Source organism: Coregonus lavaretus (assembly GCF_964263955.1).
Source record: "Coregonus lavaretus genome assembly, chromosome: 8".
NCBI classification, from domain to species: Eukaryota; Metazoa; Chordata; class Actinopteri; order Salmoniformes; family Salmonidae; genus Coregonus; species Coregonus lavaretus.
In genome coordinates, this window is record NC_139995.1 from 2,237,719 (window position 1) to 2,249,936 (window position 12,218).

The 12,218-nt window shown below is 41.1% G+C and overlaps 1 protein-coding gene across 1 annotated transcript; it reads right to left on the bottom strand.

The window, feature by feature from the left end:
- On the bottom strand, window positions 1–10,697 carry LOC311134325 (14-3-3 protein beta/alpha-1). The gene is made up of 6 exons (XM_084167969.1): window positions 10,571–10,697; window positions 2,849–3,149; window positions 2,380–2,503; window positions 1,879–2,042; window positions 1,418–1,513; window positions 1–1,273 (listed from the first exon to the last, which is right to left on the bottom strand). Exons 2-6 carry the CDS (start codon window positions 3,140–3,142, stop codon window positions 1,217–1,219), a joined length of 735 nt encoding a protein of 244 aa, XP_084024095.1. The 5' UTR covers window positions 3,143–3,149; window positions 10,571–10,697; the 3' UTR covers window positions 1–1,216.
- Window positions 10,698–12,218: the final 1,521 nt, after the last annotated feature.

Below are 12,218 nucleotides of genomic sequence, written 5' to 3' on the forward strand. Positions count from 1 at the left end.
TAAAAGTTCAACATAACGGCTTTAAGGTGTTTCTTTGCAAGCAGGTTAACAAAATTGAAGACAGATTTATATTTACCTCTAAAAATTTACAGTTTTGAACCAAAGTGTAAGTCATTATTACGCAAAGCAAAAAAGTTACATTTAAGAACAAACGAGTATCATTGTACTAATGTCAAACCTTTATGTCAACTGTTCTAGTACATAACATTAGGAGAATGCTCCGGTTTGTTAAGAAAAGGTATATCATTTTAAAGGTAGACTCAGCGAAATGACGTAGATGCAGAAAGTAAACAGCAAAGTGGGTCTATTTCCGCAACAACTAAGAGTGTTGAAGCAGGAGCTCAACTTTTAATCTGTTTTGGTCCCGTACCTACCACGCTCTAACAACGTGAAGCAAACCTGTGCGCATGCGCAGATACCGTGTGACTGTGTAAGACCAAAGTATTGAATCTCGCTCGTCGCAATATCTGCAGTGCTGCACGTGGCAACGTTATTTCACTGAGTCTACCTTTAATGTTAGGTTTTAATGGAATGTTATTTTTTTATTTTCAGCTGGACAGACATTGAATGGCAAAACCTAGGGTCCCTTTTATTCATTTAGTTCCAGATCCAAAATAAAATGAACAATACACAGCAATATGCATGTTAGTCAGTGTCACAATACAACCTCATACCATTCTCTATGAGGCCACAGCAGAATTGCACTGCTACTCAAACCATACAGTCCTGAATTTTAGCGACCAGAATTTATTTGTGATTATGTGGAGAAAAACTAAGCATCACAGTGTTTGTTGAAAATAAACAGACAGTTTAATTACCTTTTTTGAATAAAAACCAGCAATCGCCAGTACACTAGCAAAGCAAAAAAGGGACACTATAAATGCATATCTTGCTAGGTGAAAGAACATATCTTTATGAAATGTTAGAAGGGAATCAAAAGGGAGGGAGAGGGGGAGGAGGGAATGGCCTTGCCACTCAACCGGGTAAATTTAGTTTTATTTTATCCTCACAAAACAATACTCTGCTTGTTAACAACAGGTAACCCCTGTTGACTCTGAGTATATCTGAGAAAGGGCACAACTGGTAGGTCAGGTACAATTCATGCTGCTTGTCATACAGAAAGGGAGGGGGCTGGATGGAGCAGGGATGTACGGGCTGTATATGTGTAAGAGAAGAGAGAAGAGTGTGGGTGGATTAACAGTGATGTGCAACGCCTTTAGTTCTCCCCTTCACCGGCATCCCCCTCGTCACCCTGGTTTTCTGATGTCCACAGCTGCAGAGGAGGGAGAAAAAACAAACCCAAACATTGAATTCATTGGATTCATACACTCGAGGCATTTAGTTCCAAGTGTATCGAACGATAATGCATTTGAATGGCATTACGTTGGCAAGGCGTGTATTGTCGGTAAGCACTTACAGTGAGGTTGTCCCTTAGTAGCTGCATGATCAGGGTGCTGTCTTTGTAAGAGTCCTCGTTCAAGGTGTCAAGCTCAGCGATCGCTTCGTCAAAAGCCTAGAGGGAAAACAGGTATATGGAGAAAAAAAACATGTTTTATAAGACCCAGAAAACCACAACCTAAAATGCCACAACACTTTTTAAACGCATTACCCCTAAAAGGGAATACCAATTGACACTTGGTACTCCAGATGACAAAGCACCATCCATCACAACGTCTATTTTTCATTTAAATATCTGGCAAATGCCAACAGCACGAGCACCGGTGTTAACAAGCAGGTTTGTGTCAAAAAGCTGAGCAGGAGGGGCATGTTTGCACTTCGTATTGATTCGGAGGCCAAAAAAGGCTCCTTCTGTATCACGCAGGCACTGCAGTGTGATGGTGGAACGTGCGTGAGAGAGTGTGTATAAAGTTGCCCCACCGCCTTCGCCAAACTGCAGGCTTGCTCGGGGGAGTTGAGGATCTCGTAATAGAAGACGGAAAAGTTGAGAGCGAGGCCCAGCCTGATGGGGTGTGTCGGCTGCATGTCCTTCTTGCTGATGTCAAATGCCTCCTGGTAGGCCTGCTGGGAGTTCTCCACTGTGGCTGTGATGGGGAGAGAAGAGGCCCAATGAATTAACGGTATTCACTCATCATGCTTTTGTTGAAGAGAATTCATGTTTCATTTCACAGCGCATCTCCTGTATAATGGATACTGATTGAACATTGTCTAGATATTATGTACTATGTGGACATCAAATCAGGCCACTGATGATACCACTTAAGTCTTAAAAAGCAGTGCAAGCAGCAGATTATAAAAATTGAGGTTTTGCTTATTTCCATGATAATCAGAGGCTGAGGAAAAGTGGCTGATTAACAATGATGGGTTCTTGGCAACACAATGTGACTCAGAAGCTTCTTCATAGGACAGAGATCTACTTACTCTTCTTTGAGTCTCCAGATGCCACCTCAGACAGATATCTGTAGTAGTCACCTTTCATTTTAAGGTAGAACACCTTGCTTTCTGCCTGAGTCGCATTGGCAATGAGATAATTGTCGAGGAGTGCCTAAAACCAAGAAAAGGGGTAGATTGGGTGTCAGTCAACTCCACCCTTTCAACACACAGGACCAAACAAAAGATGAACCAAAAATAGATGATGCTCTGCAACCTTGCTTTGGGGTCAAATTAATTCCAGCTCACATTCACGCTAAAGGAAAAATGCCTGTTGTGTAAATAGGGCATTTTCCCATTTACAATTTCCACTTCCAAAAACATTCCCTAATTGCCTGGACTCTAAATGAATAGAACTCCAGCCCGTGTCACATTATATCACCTGTCCCCATAGCATCAAGGGACTCCTTTAAAAGCGATGGGGGCCCATAGACTAGCAAGCTCTCGCTCTCTCTCTCACCAGCACATCCTTGCAGATGTCCTGCAGCTCGGCCTCAATCTTCTCCCGGTATTCACGGGCCATCTGCTGCTTCTTCTCGTTGCCCTCGGTCTTCTGCTCGATGCTGGAGATGACGCGCCAGGAGGAGCGACGCGCCCCCACCACATTCTTGTAGGCCACCGACAGCAGGTTGCGCTCCTCGTTGGAGAGCTCGCCGCCCTGCTCCGTCACCGCCTTCATCGCCGCTGCCATGTCGTCGTAGCGCTCGGCCTGCTCGGCCAGCTTAGCCTTCTGTACCAGGTCGTTCTTGTCCATGTCGAGGCTGTGAAAGGGCACGGAGTCATTGTGGTCATAGTCACACCAAGCAACGGTTTTTAGTAGTATTAGAAAGTATGAGGTTACCCGTTCTACAATCCTAGTCCTGTGGACCCAAGGGGAAGAACATTTTTGATCTAGTCGTATACTAACAGACCCAATTAGTTGCATCTGGTGTTCTTGTGCTGGGCTAGAACATTAATGTGCACCTCTGTGGATCCTGAAAAGTGTTATAATGTTCAGATTTTATTAATCGGTTTTATCATGTAGCCTATTGAATACTCAGTAATTAGGCATAATGGAATGTCGAACAAACCAATAGCCTATTAGCACAGATGTCTCTCTCAGCTAAGGGAGGGCCTCATTTCTGACGGATAATGATTAGGCTTTTTAATATGCATTAATATACGGACATAAAGACAACCCGATAGCATGTCCAGAGATCAATGTTCCCGGGTTGGGGTCAATTCCATTTCAATTCAGTTAATTCGGGAAGTAAACTGAAATTCAAATGTTCCCCATTTGAAAAGCAAGTTTACTTCCTGAATTGACAGAATTTAAATGGAACTGACCCCAAACCTGCAAGTGTTCTTCAAATGTGGAAAACTACTGAATATTCAATAGGCTACATGATAAAACTGATTAATAAAATCAGAACATTATAAAACTTTTCAGATACCAGTCAGGAGTTACTCCCAAATGATTTCCTTACACGCAAACCACAGCGGCCACATTCCGTGCGCGAGCGTTGCAAAATAAATGTACACATACATGTTATTCAACCATTTCACCCACACCGCTCACAGGCCTGAACGAGCATCTGCGTAGCCAAATGATAAAATAGAACTTGGTTCTATTTGAGACACTTGATGTACTGCAAGTCCCGCCTCTCCCATCTACTCATTGGTTATCAGGAGCATACAACACCACATGGGTATTTGAAAGATCATAGACAACTAAAAACTCAGAGAGCATCATTTTGAGGTCATATGAATTTAACATTATTCTGCCATTTTCAAAGTCATGTCCCCCCACATCCTTGACTTTTCCTAAATAAGTCTATTCAAAACACTGTCACTGTTAGAATTTTTATATCACAAACAAAGTTTGTGTTATAAGCAGTTTTAGGAGGACGTCATTTTTCCCCCTTGCCCTTCCTTCACCAGTTGGCTGCCATCTGACAATGGCTCATAGAAACCACACCTAAACCAGTGGTCACCAACCGGTGAGGCATTCTTAGTCGATCGCTAAGCATTTCTGAAAAAACCCCAATGATAAAGCCTTGCGTTCTTATTTATTCGTCATTGTTGGCGTTAGATGAACCTGATTAAGCTGCCCTGAGTGCCGGGTAGGCGAAGAGTTTGCATTTTGAAATATGTGTCTGAAGTTACAAACTCTGCCTTCCAGGCGGGCCCGGAGAGCAAATCAAGTGCACTATAGGCCTACCACTGGCCAATCGGATGGCTCAGATTACCGTGTCTGCAGTAATGTAGCAGGCGTAAAAAAAAGCTACAGTAAAATTGATACTGTGAGATTTAAAAATGTTAAAACCATGACTAGAGAGAGACTGTCAACGAATACAGCAAAGAGCTGCTGTTTATAGGAGTGAGTTCATGTTTAAGTTCTTACTCGGCACTGTCAACTCTTTTAATTCAACACTTTTCTAAGCCACAAATTGCATATTCTTCCTACTTCCACTCGCGCTACAACCAGCACTGCAGCTGTAACGAATGAGTAGGAAAGTGTATCGATAGGCTTGCGTTATTAGTCTTTTTTAATATCCAGGAATATTTCACTTTCTCTGTTCATTGGAGTAACAACATGAATTTGTGCATGAGGCAATAATGCGGTACGCGAGTTTCGCCATCAGCTGGAAGACGGTGTCCCTTTTTGGTCAGTGTCAGCGGCGGGACGTTGAGAGGCGGACCCTCAGTCTGCTGCTCGCTCTCTCCCTCCGCTGAGACTGACCATCAGATGCAGGCACCATCAGTCCAGTAAAATAAAAAATAAGAAGCAAATGATTTAAATGTATGCTCACTCAGCTGTGCCTCACAAGTAAATACAACGACTGATCTAATACCGCTGTGATCATATTGCCTAACTCACATTTTTAAATATATATGTTTGTTTTTTTATAGTCCGAACAACAATGCATTGGCAGGGCAATTCAAGCAAAGCCAATATGCTGTGATAATGTATTGGACCTATAGCCTCATTGCTACAGTACTGTTTTTAATAGGTTAATGTTGCACCGTACTGTTTTTAATAGGTTAATGTTGCATAGACTTAAATGTTTTAAGTCACGTTAAAAGGAAATCTGAGCGGTAGAGCTCAGCTTGCATTTTGACTCAAAGTGATCTTGAGGTTGGTGACCCCTGACCTAAACTATATCAAAACTAATTTCCCACATAGGCCTATAATAATAGATGTAGCCTAAATACCAAATTAAATGTACAATAGTCTGATGGGTGACAATATTATCAACTGCCTTGTGAATGAAGAGACTGCAGCGCAGTGTGGGTAATTGACAAAGAAGGGAACGGAGCTTCAGTTGACCAAAAAGCCAATTTTATAACCTATCGGAAAGAGCAGGTTCTAAGGTTTCTAAAACACATGCATTTGCCAAACAACTTAAAGGAAAAATCCACCCAAAACCACTCATTCCTTTAATTTACAGTGTTAAATAACACTAATATGTGAGAACAATATTTTTGTGAAAAATGTTTCATTTTGGCGTTATAATAAGGTTGGTAGCAACATGGAAAATTGTTGTGGAAATCTGTTGCAGCTCAAGTCCACGACAAAATCCACAATGCAATGCTCTCTCTATGGGCTGGCTGGCTACACACAATAATACCAAAGACAATATCAGCATGTAACGTAGCTAGTTAGCTGTAAAATCGCCTAAAACCGCACTATCAATTTAGGAGTCTACAATCTCACCATGTTCAACCAGCAGATTGACATGCCTCACAGAGTGGAGTCTAACATTCACAACGGCAGATATACTTTTGAGGAGATGGGAAACGTTGCCCATGCTACGTCAATGGGCCACGCGGTGCATTCTGGGCGATTCTATTGGGCGCTAGCTCAAAAACCTAACATTAGCACGAATTTTGGCAACAAGAAGTACAACATTACAAACCTTTTCCGAGATAATTACCTTGCTATCTGTAGTATCGTATAGCTTTGAAATCGTGAAATTACGTACTTTCGAGGAAAAATAGGCACGTTTCTCAACATATACACTGACTTTGAGAAGGGACTGCGTGACGATTAGCTTAGCAACTGCGTGACGCAGCATGACAACGTGAACGCAATTGGTCGACAGTCTACTGGGTGGGGTGTTATACGTTCCTTCATTGGATTCCAATCTCCTTTCTATAATGTCTCTCTGGCAACGGCACCATGCAACGCACCCTGGACTAAAGAAGCAAACAAATGCAAAAAATTTGCTAAAGACATATTAAATTACACATTTCTTGAGGTAAGAATGTCGCAGAAATATGATCAAAGGCTCATTCGAGGGAAGACATCCTCCCGAGTTATGACATTGGCCAGTACTGAAATCTGACATCTATGATAAATGTTTTCGTCGATCTAAAAGTCGTATTCCTATTAAGTTCCAGTGTAGTGCGAGCGACTATCATGGTGCTACGTCATACTGGCCGGATTTCTGCCTACTTGAACGCCAATAACTCAGACACACATGAAAACATGAAATGACCCGGGGAACAGATGGAACATCAGAGATGTACAAAAACAATATAACATTCAAAATTAAGGCATGGGCTCTATTTCATTTGATATATTACAGCCGCTATTCCATGCTTCTACATGTGAGCACTTTCAGCAGCATAGCCATATGCTACAAAGCACAGACTAGTAACATAACTGTAGCTCAGTTGATAGAGCATGGCGTTTGCAACGCCAGGGTTGTGGGTTTGATTCCCACAGGGGGTATGAAAAAAAAATAATTATGCACTAACTGTAAGTCGCTCTGGATAAGAGCGTCTGCTAAATGACTAAAATGTAAATGTAATAACAAAACTTAAAATATGATATTCTGTTCTTTTGAAATAGAAATTATTAGTTTTAATATTTCTAAAAACATGCCATAACGAAATAATAATTAATTTCTTCGTGACGGTGTATAACACTTGAATTGTGGTGTTTTCCAGTAAAAAAAGAAAAGGAAAAAAAAGACATTTCTGGTCAAATAACAACCCAATGTTAATTTCCCAGGACAAATTAGCTAGCAATAGCAAGCCAGCTAAATGTCCATGAATGTTTAATGTGTGTTTGACATGCCCCCAAATTAATATAGTTGATTCAATTCACGGTTGGTTTTGATATTTTCATCTGCACGTCATAATCACATCTGGTGTGGATGGACAAAATCAACATACACACGAGTGAGGCCGGTGTAGTCAGCATGTTAGTTTTTTGTTCTCCAGTTGAAACTCTATATCTACATTTATGTACAGTACTAGTTACATAATTTCCATATTTTAAGTAGGGCTGGGCACCGTAGCCAAAAACTAACCTCAAATATTTTTAAACTTAAGGGCAATTCACGATATATATCTAGATTTTTCTTTAGATAAGCTTTGTTGTACAATTAAAGGTCAAATACACTGCATTTCAAACAGTCAGCAATAATCTAATGAATTCAGGGCTTGTGAAATTATACCTAGGCTAAATATAAGCCTTCCACAACCATAAGACCCACTAATAATTTCATTATTTTATCAAAATAGTTTAACCTGCTTTTTTTGCAATAATCACTGATCTGGCTTTCAAGTCTGTCTATGAACCATGCACATTCACTAATAATGGATAACGTCTTGTAGCAGGCATTATAGAAAACTAACACAGGTCTCAAACAATCTCTCAAGCACAAGCCCACGTGCTAGTGAGTAGCTAGCTAATCTTTATATTTCAAGTTTAGCCAACATGGATCTATTTGCTAGCTAACAAGGCAGAACAGCTGAATTGTTATGAACACACCCTTCTGTCCCTTTCCAACTGTTTGAATAGCATGCTAGCCTGTCCACTTTGTTCAGATGTTGAAATCAAGTGGCCTCCCTTATTTCTCAGAATGAGAACTAGTTGCCAATTCCTTATATAATTGTGTTTTATGCTTATTGCATATTTATAAAACACTGACTACACAGCTAGTATAACAGTCTTTGGCTAAAATGCTACTAGCGGTACGTGGTACCGCAATGCGCTGCGCATGACAAACTGAGCATTAGCTTTCCAGAATCAATGTTTATTAATACTCCTGTTATATTAGTGTCTGCTCTGCGTGCAATTTGATGACTTCAGACATAAAAAGGGTATCTTTAGAAAAGTTAACTTCTCCTCAGAGGAAGAACTCTCATCTTTGTTGTTGTGAGTGGCAGGGGGAGGGGCTTAGTGTATGTGTGTAAATGGGAAGGTGCACAGCACACAAGGAGCGAAGGAGACAAGACCCAAGAAGACAACATGAGAACAAGGTCAAACGCTCATAAAAAATACAATAAAATGTGATTCTTGCGATACAGGCATTTGGAACATCGCGCAAAAACATACATTTGAATTCATTTGATATATCGCCCAGCCCTAATTTTAAGATTCTAGGACTACCATACAGTATAAAATATACCTTTGAACACTTTCAGCATTTTGCTATGGTGAGAGGCAAGGAACCCCTTTCTCTGGGACAGTAACACATATTCAATGTTCTAAAGAAAATCTTGTCCACACTGGAATGGCTAAATATTGAACATTGAATAGGGCGGCAGGTAGCTTAGTGGTTAAGAGCGTTGTGCCAGTAACCGAAAGGTCGCTGGTTCTAATCCCAGAGCTGACTAGGTGAAAAATCTGTCGATGTGCCCTTGAGCAAGGCACTTAACCCTAATTGCTCCTATAAGTCGCTCTGGATAAGAGCGTCTGCTAAATGACTAAATATATATTTTTTAATGTAAAGCTAACATAGGACAAGTTAGGTATTACATTTGAGACAACTTGACCATTATGATTGGCTACAACTAAACAAAAAAATGTGGTTTGCTGATCATGTATCTGTTTGTTTTTTTGTCATTTAGCAGACGCTCTTATCCAGAGCGGCTTACAGTTAGTGAGTGCATACATTTTTCATACTGGCCCCCAGTGGGAAACGAACCCACAACCCTGGCACTGCAAGCGCCATGCTCTACCAACTGAGCTACAGGAGGGCCTACATTCTTAGAACTGTCGATTAAGCCCCGTTGGGGCGCTAGGAAGTTTAAGCCATAATCAGAAGACTTTCATCTTCTAAACAACCATTATAGATAATTAACCACATCACATTTTACGTGAAACCCAGCTCTAGACGCAAGGCATGTTTTCAAAGGCCATACATCCCTAAAAAACAACGTGAAGTTGTGACAATGCAGCAGGTGATCTTAGCTTTATTGTTTAACCAATGTACTATTATTATGGCCATGTTATCTCATTTTATCTCAATTTCGACTGTGATAAGGTCAGATTTGCTCACAATGGCTATGCCACTTGCGCCCAGTTTATTTAAAAAGCCTGGTATACTATAGCAGTGTGGTATCCTAAATTACCAAGACTATGTCTTAATTGTCACTGTGTTTTTACTATCGCTACAAATTCCTCCAACATAACCATCTACCGATCGTTAGCAACCCCTAGATAGCTAGTTATGATCACGGATTTGGTAAATTGAACGTCCATGGCGGAAATACTGCAGCATTGCGCTATAAAATCGGTAGCCAACCTAATCGCTAAAGCGCTCGCTTGCTAGACTCCAGTCCGGCATTGAAGATGAAGCTAGGTAGCTAGTTACGCCCTCTCTGTCGCATTCCCTTGCGGAATTTTAATATGTAGAGCTGCCGTTATCTAGCAAGAGTTATAGTAATTGAATGTTACCTATGAGTTTGATATAATTCGTAGCTAATAAGCACCAGTTTTATCGCAAAAACCTGTGTACTGCAGTCCATTCACTTGTAAAAGTCGCTGGATAGCGTCAAGTTAGCATTCGCTTGCTAGCGCTGGTAAGGTTGCTACTGTAGCTATCTTGATTTCACGACGATCAGGCAGGGAACGTTAGCCTGGCAAAATGTTTTTTTTACAGTCTTCTGTGGATATATACATCAGCATTAAGGTAAAATGTTGGATTTTATTCATATTTCCCATGGCAGATCTGAGATCTCCCCTACGTGGTTTACAATAATCTAAATCCTAGCTAGCTTGTGAGCTCTAGCTCGCTATTCAATCACACGTCTCGGCCTAAGTCCTTGTACCCAGCCCCAAACCACAATAGGCACCTTCCGCCATAGATAGCGATTGGAGACATTGTTGGGTTATTATGAACCCAAAATGATCTATCTTACTCAGGAGATAATAATATAATCGACCTTATGCAAGTGAACTCACATTTAGAATGTATTTTGAATCCTGCTTTTTTTCTCTAAACGATGGGAGTACCAAGCTGTCCTCCGTTCGCTGCTCGGGATATTCAGGGCAGTACCACTTCCGCCTGCGCTGACACTTCCGCTTCCTCTAAACTCCACCCCTCCCCCCGCCAGTATCTATGGTAACAGCACTCCGGGGTTTTCAAAGCATTTTGCAGGGTCGTTGACGTCATAAAGACTATGCTAACGCTATAGGATGACGTAAGTGGTCACCATAGTTACTGTCGCCAAGCGATTGCTTACAGTCAGATGTAAAGTGTAAATCATAGTCCACAGATGTTGAGACGGGATAGTCAGGCGGTACTGTTTATATTAAATTGCAGGAGCTCCAAAATACTTTTGAGCTAATATTCTATAAAAGGAACAGGAGCTCAAGCAGTAGAAAATGTGTGACGCTAGTACTCAGCTCAGGTGAGCTCCTGTCCAAGTAAAGCACTGATCATGTCCTATGAAATGACTGCTTGCATGCATATGATTTAAATAAAAAATTGCTACCATAATATTAACAACACTGCTCTTAGAAAAAAAAGTTATTCAGGCAGAAGAACACGTTATGTGATTTGGTAGAATAATTATCCCTTTCACCCACAAATTACCATAATTTTTTGTTGTAATTTTTTTTTACATAGAGAATGTTCTAAGAACCCCCTCGGATGAAAAGAGTTCCATGTATACTGATCAAAAATATAAAGACAACATGTAAAGTGTTGGTCCCACGTTCCATGAGCTGAAGTAAAAGATCCCAGAAATGTTCCATATGTCCAAAAAGCTTATTTCTCTAAAAGTTGTGCACAAATTTGTTTACATCCCTGTTAGTGAGCATTTCTCCTTTTCCAAGATAATCCATCCACCGGACAGGTGTCGCATATCAAGTAGCTGATTAAATAGCATGATCATTACACAGGTGCACGTTGTGCTGGGGACAATAAAAGGCCACTCTAAAATGTGCAGTTTTGTCACACAACACAATACCACAGATGTCTCAAATTTTGAGGGAGCGTGCAATTGGCATGGCATGCTGACTGCAGGAATGTCCACCAGAGCTGTTGCCAAATAATTTAATGTTAATTTCTCTACCATACGCCGCCTCCAATGTCGTTTTAGAGAATTTGGCAGTGCGTCCAACCGACCTCACAACAGCAGACCATGGTAACCACGCCAGCCCAGGACCTCCACATCCGGCTTCTTCACCTGCGGGATCGTCTAACACCAGCCACCCGGATAGCTAATGAAACTGAGGAGTATTTCTGTCTGTAATAAAGCCCTTTTGTAGGTCAAAACTAATTCTGATTGACTGGGCCTGGCTCCCCAGTTTTGTTTTAGGTTACATACTAGCATAAAGCATGCTCTTTCACTACTGCCACTCTAAATTGTGTTTGACCAAGGCGTTATTACTGCTGCTCTTTGGTCACTAACTGAAGAGGGCGTCTGCACTGCAGCTCATGGCAGTACCACAAATGCCCAAAGAAAATCACAGAAACAAGCTGAACCTCATCTTAAACTTCCATTAAGCACCCCTGAAGTGATGTCATCTGATTGCATTGTATTCAAGTTTGTTATTTAAGCAACAAGACCAAATAAATTACTGTTTAACACCAGTGTTTGCAATG

What these genes read in the sequence shown, in the direction of transcription:
- LOC311134325 (XM_084167969.1), bottom strand. Translation starts at nt 3,142, where the DNA reads ATGGACAAGAACGACCTGGTACAGAAGGCTAAGCTGGCCGAGCAGGCC. An exon ending in ATCTGGAGACTCAAAGAAGA is followed by an intron (nt 2,043 to 2,379) that starts GTAAGTAGATCT and finishes TCCCCATCACAG; the next exon opens with CCACAGTGGAGAACTCCCAG. An exon ending in CCTGCAGTTTGGCGAAGGCG is followed by an intron (nt 1,514 to 1,878) that starts GTGGGGCAACTT and finishes TTTTCCCTCTAG; the next exon opens with GCTTTTGACGAAGCGATCGC.